The following is a 16,774-nucleotide window of genomic DNA, read 5'->3' as shown; positions in this document are numbered from 1 at the left end:
TAAAATTGTACAATTTTTATCCTCTTTTTTTCTCCTAAAGTAGGGAAGAATTAAAAAAAAATACAAAATCTTTACTCTCATTTTATAATGTGAAAATGATTTTTAAAAAGCTAAATTAGCTATTAAAACTTTTTTTTGATGTCTTAAGCATAAATTCATTTGGGGAAGCAGGGGTTAGGAGAGTGGAAACTAAAACAGAAAGATAAAAACACCTGGCTCAAGTATTCTAGACCAGGAGGGAGATTGACTGGAGGCGGGAGAGGTGGTAGTAATACTTGCTTCCTTGAATTCAAAGGCACAGAGGGACGACTGTGATCAGGGTCAGGATAGCCTGGGAGAAAACCAGGAAAGCCTCTGCGTTTCTGATTCTGACCATCTGCAAGAGAGTTGGAGCCATATATCATTTTAAAAAGTTTGAACATTGTTTTTTGTTTTGAGGTAAAGAGTGAACTAGATGACTAAATAAATTCTTTTTTCTGGTTTCCCTTTAAGTTTTAATGTGTTTTGTCTTTTTGATCTCTTGCTGCTTTCTCCTTGGGTTGTGTCTCCATCATTCTCACAGCTCATAAGGACTTATAGCAGGGGTCAGTCGACTACCATAAAGGACATGAAGCCTGAATTGGTTAACTATATTCTCATTTTTAGTAATTGGATAAAAAGTAAATCATATGGTTAAATCACTTTATGAAGATTCTCTTGAAAGTCAGAATGGCTATAGGGCATTGCAGGAAAGGTATAGATAAGAATGGAGATTAAGTGGCATAATTTTCTGGATTCACAGAGTTCCTAATGGATTCCATCTAGTTTTTATGGACCAGAAGTCTCTCCATTTTCTGTTCATGCCCTAAGCCACTTAAAATTAAGGGAAAGATTTTCTTTCATTCCTTCAGGCCTCTATATTTTATAGCATTGGCAAATTTCATTTATCTATCACTCTACAAACATATCTTCTTGGAATAAGTGTCATGGAAACCTGGCACTTAAAATTTGCATAATTTTATATAATTTACAAAGTACTTTCATATTTATTATCTTTTCTGATTTATCAATGATCTGAGTGAGTTAGACAGGACAGTCCAGATTCATACCTCTCTCCAAATACCTCCTCTTTCTTTCTGTCTTCTGTATTCCCATTCTGGAGAACTGTCCCATTTGGAGGTCCTGTTCTTCTAATTGGTAACTCCCTCCAAAGATTGCAATTTTTTTTTAATTATTTATTTATTTACAAGGATTGCAAATTTAGAAAGAATCTCAGGTATATTTCATTTTCCTTTCATGTTCCCCCTCCTTCTCCTCAACTGCCATCTGCTTACTTTCTCCCACATACCGTCTTATTTCCCACTTCCTCTTTGCATATTGCCTTGCTCCATTAGCTCTTTGAGTAAAGGAGTCTTGCTTTTTTATATATATTCCTAGTGCTTAATACCATATTTGTTCCATAGTAAACATTTAATAAGTAAATATTTATCTAGATATTAATTATATTGTTAACTATAGCATAAAATTGCAGTTATCTTCAAGAATTTAAAGAACTGTCATATTGGAAAAAAATTAAACTCATTCTACACATCACACAATATCAAGTTTCCATAGCAAAGGCAAATGAAATGAGAACTATTGGCCACACAGGAAGAACGCAAACTAATACTAGTATACCTGTGTACACCATGGAAAATACATTAATTACTGATGATAGCAACATAGAGGGTGCAACTAGGTAGCTCAAAGGATAGAGCACTAGGCTTTGAGTCAGGAACTAGACAACCCAAGAAGTAGTTATCTTTCTATGTTCTTTCTACTCTCTACACTTTTGTATTAATTTCATCAAGAGAAAATTCTGTCATAGAAATTACAATGCAATGAATACTTGAGAAGTGTTTAAAAAAAAAGATATGTTCAGTTGCCAAATATCAGTACCTATCACAGAGCCAAATTTAGCGGGAAAAGCTAGGAACAATGAACAGATCATGTAAAGAGGCAAAGTTACACTTTTGGTCAGGAGAAAATACTACAAAACAAAACAAGATGCAGCCTCTTAACTGGAACTTCCCCAAAGTGGAACTGGCTGCCTCAGCATGTATTTTCCCCATATTGAAGCTCTTCAAGGAAAGAACTGGATAAGCATTTGTTGAGAATGTCTTTCTGAGGTATTAATTGGACTAAGTAGGTTACAGGTCTCTGCCAGCTCTGAAATTCTATGATCTTCATTTTCTAGATGAGGAAACTGAGGTATAGAGATTTTAATTGACTTTTCCATTATCATTCAAAGGTATTAGAGAAGGCAAAATTAGGACTAGAACCTTGGTGCTGGCTTATAGCCCAGATATAAAAATAACTGACATTTATATTGGACTTTAGAACTTGCAAAACACTTTATATAGATTATAGATTTAGAAATGAAAAGGAGAAGTCATCTAGTTCATCATTTTTTAGATGAATAAACTGAGCCTAGAGAACCAATGGGATTTGCCCATGGCAAACAGGTAGCAAATGCAACACTTGAATAGAGATCTTCTGATTTTAGACTTAGTACCCTCTCCATTCTTCTCAGTGTAGTATACTATGAAATAACTTTGTGGGGTAGGTACTGACGATATATCCCTGTTTAATATATAAAAAAACATATAAAGTGTTTTTGTCTTGCTTCTGTAGTTACACAACTTGTAATTATGAGTCAAGATTTGAATTTAGATCTACCTAATATAAAGTACACCCCTCTATCTATAAAGACATCTGACCATGTAAAGATTTTGACATCTTTAAGAACCTTGAAGGTATATGTCATTGTCTTCATAGTCTGAGCATCTGGAATGTTCTACATATAACAAGTATGTCTTCTAACCTATCTTCATCCTATATGTACTTATTTAATTACATGGAATTGTATAATTATGTGTTTTAATTATATGACATGTAAACGCTTTGTTGGCAGAGAATGTTTTGCATTTTTACCTTTCTTATTCTTAACAGCAGATCTGGGCAGATAGTGACCAATCAGTTTTTGTCAATTGATTAACTACGATTTATTAAGTGTTGCAGGGGTCCTCAAACCCATGGGCCAAATGCGGCAGTTGTGGACAATTATCTCCCTCACCCGGGGCTATGAAGTTTCTTTATTTAAAGGCCCACAAAACAAAGTTTTTGTTTTTACTATAGTCCAGGCCTCCAACAGTCTGAGGGACAGTGAACTGGCCCCCTATTTAAAAAGTTTGAGAACCCCTGTGAGGGATATTACTTTTCTTATTTACCACTTTAATTAGAATAAGATACTATTTTTTAAAATCACCCCTCAGACTGAAATTCAGAATTTTTAAGCTTCAGAATATATTCAACTGATATATTAAGTTTGAAAAGAAATGTTTAAAGTACTTAAGTTTAAGCACTGCTTAAAGTACCATCAGAGGTTACTTTGTCTTCATGGAACAAGTTTTATCTTTTTACATATAAGATTTCAATGTCACTTGTGGAGATTTAAGTTTGATGAAATTCTAACCTCTAAATAAGACTATAGGATGACTGCATAATGAGTGATGAACTGTATAAAGATTTAAATCATATTTTAAAAAAAAGTTTTAAAAATGATTTAAAACATTTTATAACTAGTTTGTTGTAATCTTTCTTTTTTTCACAGTATTTCTAGTACTTCAATTTATATACCTCCATTGTTTCCCAAGATTAATTGAATTTTGATTAATGTTTAACATTTAATATTACTTAAAGTAAGAAGCTTGAGTACTCAAGCATTCCTCTTTTTTGCATTTCCTCATTTTAAAATATTTTATCATTTTTATATTTGTGTATATGTGAGAGAGAGAGAGAGAGGATAAGAGGAAGAAGGGTAGGAGGCAGGAAGAGAGAGGTAGAGGGAGAAAAAGAGAGAGAAAGGAAGAGATAAGAGAGAAAATGGGATCTAAGAGATAGAAAGGAATGGAGGAGAGGAAAAGAGAAAACCAGAGAAGAGACTAGAAGAGAAAGAAGAGATGAAAAGGGGGGGAAAAAGGAGAGGAAAAGATTGTAGAATAGAATAGAGAAAGGGGAGAGATTTTTATCAGAGAGCTAATAGATGCAAAAAGCCAGCTTACTTCTTGACTTTTGTTTCACTCTATGAGGAATTCTGTTTTCTTACATGGTATCCCTGAATTATTTCTAATCTAGAAAAGACTAGGTTGATCTAGAAATAGAATTAAGCTTTGGAAGCACCTTAAGTTCTGTATTAAAATATGAATAGTATTATATTGGTTCAGTTTACTAGGGAAGTATTATTTCTAGGATTTCTCTAAGGTTTGTTTTCTCCCCAAGAAGATAGCAGAAACCAAAATAGTTACTTCTGGATTGAATGGATTTCAAAGTTTTTGGACTTTGGGCAATACAACAGTGAGAAATAATGAATAACTAGTTGTATTGTCCCCTGGAAAACCCTTAAATTATTACCCTCCTCACGGAAACCAACCATTTGTTCCTTTGTCTTAAATATGATTAAATATATACTACTTTGAGAATGGTGTTTGCCAGCTGTTGTAATTACCTCCAAGGATACCATTTTCAATATTTTGCTGTGTAATTTAGCTTCTCTGTGTCTTTGTCTCTTTTGTCTCCATCTCTATCTCTATTTGTCCCTCCGTGTTTCTGTGTCTTTCTTTGTGAGAGACATGTATCTCTCATGTCTTCTGTGTCTCATGTCTTTATATGCATGTTTTCAGGTACATGTTTGATGTATATGTGTGAGTGTGTGTATGTATGTTATATGTAGGGGTAGGGTTTAAAATTCTCACCACCAGGACTAGAAGAAGGGCATTGGAAACATTATTTAGCTGGTATCTGTTCTGTGACCAATCCTGGTTTATCTCTCATCTCCTAAAACATAGCTTTGTCTTGAGCCATCTTTCTCCACATTCTCCTTTGAAAATCTCCCCTGCTCTTATTAAGTCAATAGTTATCATCTCTTCATTGAAAACATCAATTCAGCCTAACCTTTCCTCTGAACTCCAGTTGTGTATGGCCAAATGTCAGTTGACCATCACCTGGATGAATGACAAGAATGTCAAACAAAACAGCTTGAGAGCAGAGTGTAGCATTACGTGAGAAACTTGGAGTAAAGAAGACCTGAATTAAAATCCAGCTTTAGACACTTAATTACTTATTTGATCCTGAACAAGTCACCTAACCCTAGCTTGCTTCCTTATCTGTAAAATGGAAATAATAGCACCACTCCCTCCACCAGTATTTTTATGAGAATCAAATGAAATGATACACTAAAGTATTTTGTAAACCTTAAGGTTTTGTAGAGATGCTATTAGTGGTATTGTTGCTATAGCCAAAAATGAACTCATCTCTTCTCTTGCCCAACATCAACACAAGACTTGGTCGATTTTCCAATTCCTGTTTCTTGGATACTATTACTCTCTTTCCAGTCACTCAGCTTTGAAGCCTGTCATCTTTTGTTCTTCCCCCCTCCCTCACTACCTACCATATTCAATCTGTTTCTATCTCTGCAACATCTCTCTGATCTGCCCCCTTCTATCTAGCCACAATGCTATAACCCTGGTTCATGTCCCTGTGATTTCTCATCTATACTATTGTAATAGGTTTTTAACTGGTTTGCCTATCTCTAGTCTTCTCTGCAATTCTTCCTTCACATAGATGCCAATATCTTTTTTTTTTTTTTTTAATAAAACTTTGGTCTGAACAGATATTGCTCCAAAGGTATCAGTAGCTCCCTTCTGTTAGTCATTTAAAATAGATTGTGGCATTAAATCCTGTTTAGCCTGGGCATTTAAGGGCCCACTTAATGTCACTCCAATCTACCTTTCCAACCTTATTTTATCATATTATTATCATTCATGTATACTGTGTTTTAGACAAGCTTCTGAATACAAGCTGTTCCCCATTCTCCACGGACTTATGTCGACACCTTTCCATTCCTTGAATTCACTCCTTACCTATCTCAGCCTTTCAGAACCATTCAAACTCACATCTTTTCACCTTTTCTACCAGCTCTTTCTTGGTGGAACAATCTCTTCCATTTCCTGGAAAGTTTACTGTGGACATTTCCCCTGCTCCATTACTCCCTAGTTTATGCTATATTTGTAACCATATTTGGACATTGGCAATTTGTCCTTTTTCTCGCATCAGCTATTTATGATTCACCCTCCAACTCTGACCCCATGAGGAGGTTTAATTGAGTTCTGACATCCATCTAGGGGTGTGTATGACTATCAATCAAATCACTTGGCTGTTCTTGCTTGCAATTGTCAATTAAATGGCTCTGTTCAAAGGATAACTACTTTAATAAGCACTTCAATTGGATTAAAGTAAAAGATTATAAAATGGGGAGGGGGAATTCCCCAAATGTAACATTAACTGTATAGACATCAGACAGCAAAAAGTACACCATAACCCAGATCTGGGTTCCTAGTTCAGTAGAAGGTATGATAAACTGAAAGGTTCAAGACTTGAAAGTAAAATCCTGCTTCTGCCATTTACTATCTATGTCTTTAAGTATATCACTTCTTTTTTTGGTCCCTCAGTTTCCTCATCTGTAAAATGGGTTAGAGTTGATAAACTTTATCCTGGCCTTTACCACAAAATCCTTTGATTCTGTAACAAATAGGGGCTATGAAGTACTTTTAAATATACAATACTGTGATCTTATCATTAAGTTGAATTGGTCCCATGTTAGAAATTTGTCTCCTAAAAATCTCTGGGCAAATAGAGACACCAATCTAATCTAAGTTTCAGTGTAAACATTTTTAATTAATCTAGACTATTTATCACTCTAATCTGTTTAAATTGCACAGAGATCCACAGTTCTCTAAATAGATGTGTACGTTTTCCATGTGCTACACAGTTTCAGCACAATGTTACCAATACTGGAATATCCATTTTCAGTTGGAAGTCTTCCCTTTAAGTCTGGAATCCTGAACTGGATCGTTTCCATTTATTTGAATACTGTAGCATTTTCTGGTGGATTGGTGATATTTTGATCTTAATCTTCCTTTCCAGCCCCTGGTTTCTTCAAAGTCTTAGACCACCAGAAGAAGAGGGAAATTCTTTGAATTTCTATCTTGCTTTGAATTTCTATCTTCTCTTTTAAAAATGTATAACTACCTTATAAATATTTTATATACTCTGCAACACTTTACCTCACAGACCACAGTTGTTCCTCTGACTTGTGTTTTATGAAGTTGAGAAATGTTTGGGACCAAGTGTGGGTGTCAGGCTTGAATAAAAGTAAAAGTTTTGTTACATCTACTCCCACTGCTACCCAATACCCTACTCTCTTTCTTGGTTTAAAATATATAAAACCAAAGCACAAGTGTATAAAAAATTCATGATTTTCCTGGTTCAAGTGCGTTTTACATTTTATTTGGTTCTGCGAGTGCTACTTGAGAGGAAGACTGTTCTAAACTTTGAAGGAAAAGAAAAGCTTACCTCAAGCATTTGATGTTAAATTCACAAAAGGGGCTATTTGGTTAAGATGTAAATATCATAAACAATCAGTAAATGTGCCATAAATCCAACCTAGGCTTTTTTAAACTTGGGGGCTCCATCATCTTATTTGTAATTAGGTTAAATTTGTCACCAAATATCCTAATTGTACCTTGTCATGATAAAACTTTTCATTAGAAAATAGGTTCTTCTCATAATAGGGTCTAGTAGTTTTTCCTGATAATGGAATGAAAAGTTACATTATGATCACATTTCTTATAATTTCCACATGGGGTATTGGCAAGAATGTACCTCATTACCTTTCTACTAAGAAAAAAAAGCATCCCTTGTCTTCTGAAGGCTGCTTCAAAGTCAGAATGCAATAATGATATTTCTAAAGTGTTTCAGGGACAACAAGGACACTCTTTGGTGGGGGAGGGAGGAGAGTGTAGGAGGAGGGCACTCAACACTATTCATCAGTTTGCTTAAAATAAGACCAAGATTTCCACTTTGCTTATAACATTTGATTTATAGCAAAAGAGACTTAAAAGCTTCTTACACTATACCTTGGCAGCATTTATCTATAGCTTATCAAATCCTTTTGTCTCTAGCAAAAGACAACACACACTGACTTCATAAAAGGAAATAGCTCAGTTCTAATGAGGACCAGCTCATCTCTTTGTCCTCTCTTCTATGGTTATCCAAAGGACCATTCTACCTTTTTTTAAAGACCAGTATGTGTATGGTATATGTATGTGTGTGTGTGTGTATGTATATATATATATATATATATATATATATATATATATATATATATATATAAATTGGAGAATACTCCACTCCCATCCCCACCCCCCTAATACTTTCTAACCCCTACATAGAAGACATTGTACAAAATCCCTTTAACCTTGGAATTTCTACCTGACTGGGTGTCATTTAATAGAGTTTCATCTAGTGTTCCTTTGAGAAACCCTTTTTATTAATGCAGTGCTTGAACCAGTGCAAACACTGCTTCAATCTGAACATTTTCATTTTATTAGAAACAATTTAGATAGCATTGAATCCATTCTTTAGGTGAAACAATAGCTTTTTTTTTTAAAGAACCAATCATTCTCTTTAATTAGCTATAGCACATTTGTGGTTAACTTAAATCTTGATAGAAGGAGAAATATTTACTGGAATATATAGGCAAATATATACAGATGTGTATATATAGAGAAATAGAATATAAGTCTATGTGTGCATGTATATAAATATATATACATACACTCGTGTGTGTGTGTGTAGATATATATATATATATATATATATATATATATATATATATAATATATATATATATATATTTCTGCAATATATAATTTTCCCCCTATGTTCTTACCTTGAGAGGCCATCGAGGGATGTCTGAGTCACCTCTTCAAAGAGAGCCAGGTTAAAAGGAATGGCTTTTCTTGTTGCAGCAATGAGAGAAAACACAGCATGTGTAAAACTTCAGAAGGTGTCTGTCTACCTCTTGTCAGCTTACAAAATAGCTCAAGAAGTGAGTGTCTTGCTCCAGTTCCCAAATGCTGCACTTGATGAACATGGACAACAGGGGGAGATGATGATGGTATCTTATATAGTAAACATGACTGAAAGTTATCTGATATCTTGGTGGCACAAAAGAGAATTCAGAAGCCATATAAGCAAGGAAATAGTAGTACTGCTTCTTAGTAAAAAGTACTCTCAGTAAAAGACTGCCTCTCACTCTGGCTTTTCTTACAGTTCGGTGTGTGTGTGTGTGTGTGTGTGTGTGTGTGTGTTTCCATTCACATTATGACATTGGGATATTTCTTTTCTTCTAATTTGGGGACTACAAAGATTACTTCTGTAAGTCTGTTTCTTGCAATAAAGGATCTAGATGACTGAACATCTTGCCAATTTTAAATGCATTTTGAAAATATAGAGAATAAATAAATGCCTTTCAAATTGCCCATATGCTTTTTAATTTCCCTTTTATTATGAACTAAAAAATTACCTCAGAGGTCATTTAATCTAAAATGTACCTGACCAAGATATCTTATGAATTTCAGCCTAAATTTTTCCCTCTGGAGTAAGATGCCTTTTTTATTATTTTAGATTAGAAACAATCTACATGTTTTTTCAAAAAAATGTTTTTGGCTCATTTCACACAATAACAGACGCATTTTAAAATGCAGAACTCTAGTCAAGTTACAAATCAATATGTAAAGCCTCCAATTACCTATATTGTTCATTGAAAGAAAGGGGACTATAACCTTGACCTGGAAGCTCATATTTCTAGCACAGGTGACTAAGTCACCATGGAGATGATGCTCACCTGGTTTATTGTACTGACAAACATAATTTACAGCTGTAGAACTGGAATGATGAACTAGAACATCAACAAAATTTTAACACAGAAAAATTTCAAGACGTCACTTTAATAATGTAAGTCAAATTGATATTCTCATAGTCACATATTCTGTGTCTCTTTTCGTTTTTCTCTATGTCTTCCTCTTATTCAGTTTCTCTGTCTTTCTCTGTCTCTTTGTCTTCCAATGTCTCCATCTCTGTTCTCTCTGTCTCTGTGTCTCAGTCTGTGTCTCTGTCTCTGTATCTCTGTCTCTGTGTCTGTCTTTGTCTCTCTGTCTTTCTGTGTCTCTCTGTATCTGTATCTGTCTTTGTGTCTATCTATCTCTGTCTGTCTCTCTCTCTCCCCTCTCCTCTCTCCCATATTTAAAAGTAAGGGTAATAATCACAAAATTCAGAAAATTTACTTTTAAATAAAGAAGACCAAACTAAAAAGAATAATTATTATAACAATTTATATTTGTATAGAAGATTAGAATTTAGCATAGAATTTTACATACTTTCATTTGAGTAATTTAGCAGTTTGGGGCAGATGAGTATTGTTTATGGTAGATTATTGTCTGATTGTCATTGAATTGAGATGTCACGATTAGAAAGGTTTAAGGTTCAGCCTCATTTTGAGTAGCATTTGTAGTTGTATTCTGAGTAACAAGGATGTTTTGGGTATTTAATCAATTCTTGTAGATTGACTGGGCCTGTCAATAAGATGCTTTGCATTCAAACCAGAGGCTTGGAAACTTTTGTGATACCAGTTTGAAGTGATTGTTCAACTCTTACCAAAAGTATTATAAATTCAATTAATTTTCTTCCAATTCATTTCATTTCAACAAATATAATAACTCCCTTCTATGTGTAAAGTATTTGGCTCTACTCATGTTTCCATAACATTGGGTTTGGGATTTCCAAAACCAAATCTAAAACTGAGTTCAAGGAGCATTTACATAGTCAGGGAATATGGTAGCCACAGCTCTTGTGTAGCATCACCTTCTGCTTGCCTAGGCTTTCTCTGGCTTGGGCAGGTTTATTGCGGAGAAAGTTGCCCTTGTCAGCAACGAAGCAGAGGTGTTTGGTTTCATGATATCACCGTCCTTGGCAGAATAGGATTCTCTCTCTCCTGCCATGTTCCACTGTGTCACTTGGCTTCTATATCTAAAAGGTAAATGACTTCTTTAGTTATTAATATATTTTTATCTTTTTTTTAACCTGTAAGAGACTTAAAGTCCAGGATCTATCAATTTCCATAAAGGTGTGTTACCTCATAAGTTCCAAAATCATATAGCTTTAGTTCTCATGCTTCCCTCTTCCTTAATAATGAGGATGTTCTGATATTTTGTGGAAAATAGTATACAAAATGGAGCCTACTTGATAAGGATTCATAAGAGGGACTCAGAGTATCATAGACAACAGCAATCATGCTGTTCAAACCATGCCTAAACAGGAATTATTTCAATGATATCACCAAGTTGTTATTTATCTCTATCAGAATTTTATATATATGTTAGCTGGTCTGACCTCCCCCAAGGACCTAACCCAGTGTCTTAAACTTGCCATATTCTACATAGCTTATATGTTACTTTAAACTGTTGAAAATTGAACACACTATGTATGAGCTCTATAAAGAATACAAAAAACCTCTCCTGTCTAGGAGCTTATAATTAAATAGGGTTATAAAGGAAGCACATGAATAACTAGAACATAAAACAGAATATGAACAATGCAGAGGGCCATGAGGGTGTAGAGGTAGAGTAAGAACTTATTTAGTTGAGAAGACGAAAGGAAGGCTTCATGAAGGAGGTAGTCTTTTTTTTTTTTTTCTGGGTAGGATGGATAGAATTTTGCTAAGTAGAGACACAGGGAGATGATATTCAAGGGAAAAAAGCAGGAACTATGCAATAAAAATGTATTAAATATTCTCATCTTTTTGGCTTATTCCAGAGACATAGATTGAGTCTCTCAAAAAGAGGTAAGTATTGTGGGACTATGGCACAACAAACAGAGTTCTAGTGATTCTCTTGTCTTTTGGCTAAATTACCATGATTGGCATTTAAAGACCTTTACAACATGGTTCCAATCCATTAGTCCACATTGATGCCACAATATTCCTTTTCCTATCCACACCCCCGGTATAGTCTGATCTATCTGTTGTTCACTTCAAAAAAAAAAAAAATTCCATTTGCATAGGGAATTTCCCACATTTAGAACACACTCTCTTCTAATCTCTTCTCTGTGGAACCCCTAGAGTCTAGACTGTCATTGCCTTCAAGAAGCTATCTCTGATCAAGGTCTTCCCACATCCACCTCCCTTGTTAATACCCTTTCTTCAAATTATTCTGTATAAATCCTGTATTTATTTGGGAACAAGTTGCATACCTCCAAGCCCCACTCCATAACAAAATGGAAAAGACTTGAGGGCAGGGACTTTTACTTTTATATTTGCATTTGCATTGCCTAGTATTGTTCTTGTTTTTTTTTTTTTTTTTTTTTTTTTTTTTTTTTTTTTTTTTTTTTTTTTTTTTTTGTCCTTCATGCTGGAAGAAGATCAAAGTGATATCAATGTTGTCTAGCATCAAATACATCTTAATACAGTCTTTTTACTTAATTGATTGTGGTAGATTTGAATGTCAGGCAGTGGAAGGTCTCTGGAGATGTGTGAGCAGGAGAGTAGTGATGAGAACTGAACTAAAGGAAAATTAATCTTGAAAGATTTTGTTGTTGTTGTTATTCTTTGTTTTAGGATGAGTTGGATATAAGCAAACAGAAGAGAGAATGCTTGGGAGTTCACGTGAACAGTTCATGTGACTAGTAAGTGCCTCCTTTATTAGAGGCATTGTGATAACTTCTTTCTGTTGCTGTTCTTTGTTTTGGAAGAGGACCAAAGTGACAGTGACAGTTTTTGAGTGACAGTATGTCCATTTGGGGCTGATCAGATCAATACGGGCTCAGAATGCTCTGCCACAAATCAGACACAAATAATCCCTATGAACATTTGGGTTGGTTTCTTTAATTTTGCACATTTCACATTTCCTTGGACTAATTCAATTCTTTGTTCATAGAGCATAGCACCTTCTCTGATGAGGGCATGTGTAATGGGCTGAGGCTCGAGTTGATGCACTGAGGTCCCAAGCACATGAGGCTAAATAGTAATTGGACCATACTCTATTAATATATATGCTTGAAGAAAGAATGGTCCCTGCCCACTCTTTGTGCAAGTCCTGATGTGTTGTATAGGAAATGATGATTTTGGTGGGTGGAGGCAGGGGAATGAAAAGGGAAGTGGAAAGAGAGACTGTGGGCTGGCATCTTGCTTTTGCTGCTTGCATGGCTATCGCAACCCCCCTTCACCTCCGATTCCCCCTTCACCTGTAATCCCCCTTCACCTCTATTGGCTGGCTTCCTGTCACAGCTGCCCATATTGCTATCGCAATCCCCCTTCACCTCAAAAAGAATAAAGATTGAAGATGTTTCCCTTAACCTGAATTCCTAACTCCGACTGATTTTAAATATGTAGTCATCACAGGCACGCCATGATGGGTGGTCCTGTGCTAGTGTATCCCTGTGTCATATAATCGATTCCAAACCTCTCCTGTCTAGGAGCTTATAATTAAATAGGGTTATAAAGGAAGTGCATGAATAACTAGAACATAAAACAGAATATGAACAATGCAGAGTTTTCAGATGAAACATATTACAGAATTGTAGATTTAGAGTTGAAGGGACAAAAGGTGCCATTGAGTTCTAACCTCTCATTTTACAGATTAGAAAATTAAGCTCCAGATTTCGATTTGTCCAAAACACACATCTAGTACCACAACTATATATTATTTGGGATGAACTTATATTATACAAGTCATTTAATTTCTTTGAGCCTCAATTTATAGAAAATAAATTAATTGAACTAGAGAACTATGGTACCTTCCAGTTCTAATATCTATGATTGCTGTGAAATTTGTCATGGATCTCCCCCTACCTTCTATGTGGCTGGAAAGCTTATTGTTATATTTGACCTCTCTCTAGTCCTTATCTTTATTTCCAAATACTATCAATTCCTCTTTCTGAAGATTTATCACCTCTATTTCCTCTTTTCCTTCCCATTGCTATATTTCAGGCTAGGTTCTTATCTCTCTCAGTTTATTATCATAGGCTCCTAAAGAGCTTCCAGTTTTTCACACCTTTATATCCCTTTTCATGTTATTGGCATATTTGCCTTGGATAAGTGATTTCTCCCTCAATTCAGACCTCAGTTTTCTTCATCTATAAAATGTCAGGATTGGATTAGTTAGTCTTTAAAAAAATCCCTTCAGATTTTTACTTTTTGTGATTTCTTTTTTTTTTTGTATATGTCTCCTTAATGATCAGTTCTATCATGTCATTCTACCATTCGAAAATCTTCAAAGAAGGGGGAATTTTACTGAGACTTAAAATTATTTTTTTCCCCCAGAAATTGAGTTTGACAAATCCTGACGTTTTGCATGTCAGTTTGAAAGTGATCACATTCAGAAGCCTGTACAAAATGGTGGCTTCCATAGAATAAATACCTGCTACTCTAATTCTTTTAGATCTGAATGGGAGTTGTCACTTTCATATAGCTTGCCATTCTCTTCACATTTCAGCCTCTAAAGTAGGGTTTCTGACTGATTTCAGTAGATGTATTTCAGGTGAACTGTGAACTTGAATATGAAAAAATATATATCTTGTTTTCATTAATTTCCGACTAAAATTTAACATTAATTTCAATTTTGAAAGTAGATAACAAAATATTATTCTGAAAAGAAGGCTATTGGCTTTAGCAGACTGCCAAAGGAATCTTCAGCACAAAAACATTAAGAATACCTGGTCTAGAGGGAATTCCCCTTGCATGAAACCATGGAAATTTTGCTTAAGAAATGTTCTCTGGGGGCAGCTAGTTGGTGTAGTGGATAGAGCACCAGCCCTGAAGTCAGAAGGACCTGAGTTCAAATCTGGCCTCAGACACTTAACACTTCCTGGCTGTGTGGTCCTGGGCAAGTCACTTAATCCCAATTGCCTCAGAATTTTTCACACCTTTATAAAAAAAAATTCTGGAGTAGGTATAACACTAGAGATTATATTTATATTTCATTGCTTGAAAATCTTCTCTTGTGTGTATTTTTCTTGTTCTGATCTTTCCAGAGATTTTGAGAATTGTCAGCCAAAAGAGTATAGAGGGAGTGGAGGCTTTTCATCCTTCCTACCAATGTCAATAAATTAATAGAAAATATAATTGTTTCCCTTTGACTTGCTTTGCTGAGTCAGAAAAAAAGTCAGATAGAGTCAGATAGTCAGAAAGGGTAAGAATTACTTACTTCAAGCTAGGCCATACTGTTTGGGGTTTGTTTCTACCCAATAGCATTCTATTGCCATAACATTCTAACAAGATACCTGTGTCATGTTTATCAGTGCTTTCCCTGTGAACTTGGATCCTTACACAGGTTCTCCCTGTTTTTTGCTCCTATTTATTTCTAGAACTCATAAAGCATATCACAATTTCCAATGGAAACAAGGTTATAATTTGAGAGTGCATTCTAAAGCAAGGGCTTGGTATTAATTTATCATCTTAATAAAAGCTGATATTTTTAAAGTTTCAAAGTTTGAAAATGGATTTCCAAACTTTATCTTATTTTTTATATAATAGGTATGTCAACAGAATGAACACATGGTTGTTAAAACCTTTATGATTATTTAAAATAGTAAAAAATACAGTCCAAATTATTTTTTAAAATCTCAGATTTTTAAAGTTACTTCAAAGACTGTGTAGTACAACCTAAAACGGAAAAAATACCCAACATGTGATCATCCTACTTTTGTTATAAAACTTTCTGGGAGGGACCTCATTGTACTTTCCTAAGTATGGTGGCGGGAACTATTTCTTGATATGAAGTGTAGATTTTCTCTTCTCTATCTTAGACTCATTCATTGCTCTTGAGTTTCTTCTCTAGGTTCTAACAAAATAAGAGTCAATTTTCTTCCATGTGACAGCTTTTCAAATTCTTGAAGAGAATTCTTATGGTTTTCCCCTATCTTCTCTGATTCTCTGATAAACATCACTAGACCCTTCATCTCAATCTTATTTGACTTGAACTAACAATCTTTAACTAGTGTGGTACCTCATAAAGATGACAGAATTTAGAATTGGAGGAACTTAGTTTCAATTCAGATTCTGATGACAATTACCATCTATGTGACCTTGGGCAAATCAAACTAACCCTTCTGTGTTTTAATTTTCTCAATCTGTAAAAATGAAGGAATTAGAAGATGAATTCTAAGAAGCCTTCTAAATCTAGGTCTATGTTTTCTTTGATCTTATGACCATTCTAAGTTCTTCTTTAGGTAATCGTTAGCTTGTAAATATCCTTCCAAAAATGGGGTGAACAGAACTGAACAGTATATTCTAACTACAGCAGTTGTAGGGTAGCTCATGAAATCATCACTACTGTAATTATATATTGTAATACAATAATGTATTACATGTAATAATACATGTTCCAAAACTAGACAACCATTCCACACTACAGTTGTTGACTTCATAAATTGCTGTGGTCAACCAAATTTAATACCAAAAGTCCAATTTCTAGAGAGCTCAAATTTAGCCAGTCTGTACTTTGCCTATCACAAATAAGGATTATCATTTAGTCTGTGCTAGTAGCATACCCATATGGGTAAGAAGACCTGATAGAGCTTTGGCTTCTTCAAAACATTCTCACTACAAATGAAATCAAAAGATGTAAAATTGCAGTTAAATAGTTAAATCCTAATATTCCCTTCTAGGAATGGTGAATAAAGGAGTGGCTCAATAAACCTTGCATGGAATTTTTGGCCATTTCACCTTGCTGCACTTGCAGAATTCCAGAACCGAAAGGAATATCAGAGGTCAGTTGTTGCAACTCCTCCATGCCTAAGAGCTTGATGTTCTCGCTCTCAGATCTGTGTATTTCCATGGGTCAGTCCCTATTCCTGATAT

At 34.8% G+C, this 16,774-nt stretch overlaps 1 protein-coding gene across 1 annotated transcript in view; it reads right to left on the bottom strand.

Moving 5' to 3' along the window:
- The window catches only part of PLSCR5 (phospholipid scramblase family member 5), a 46,099-nt gene extending 29,348 nt beyond the window's left edge, over positions 1-16,751 (bottom strand). The window contains exons 1-3 of the mRNA XM_051990492.1: positions 16,613-16,751; positions 9,767-9,820; positions 213-376 (exon numbers count right to left, since the gene is read on the bottom strand). Of these exons, the coding sequence (XP_051846452.1) occupies positions 213-376; positions 9,767-9,820; positions 16,613-16,751 (357 nt within the window). The remainder of the gene's footprint in view (positions 1-212; positions 377-9,766; positions 9,821-16,612) is intronic.
- Between the last annotated feature and the right edge of the window lie 23 nt (positions 16,752-16,774).

The sequence above is a fragment of the Antechinus flavipes genome, chromosome 3 (genome assembly GCF_016432865.1).
Source record: "Antechinus flavipes isolate AdamAnt ecotype Samford, QLD, Australia chromosome 3, AdamAnt_v2, whole genome shotgun sequence".
NCBI lineage: Eukaryota > Metazoa > Chordata > Mammalia > Dasyuromorphia > Dasyuridae > Antechinus > Antechinus flavipes.
Note: the sequence above shows the minus strand (reverse complement) of the source record. Positions and strands in the feature narration are given on the sequence as shown.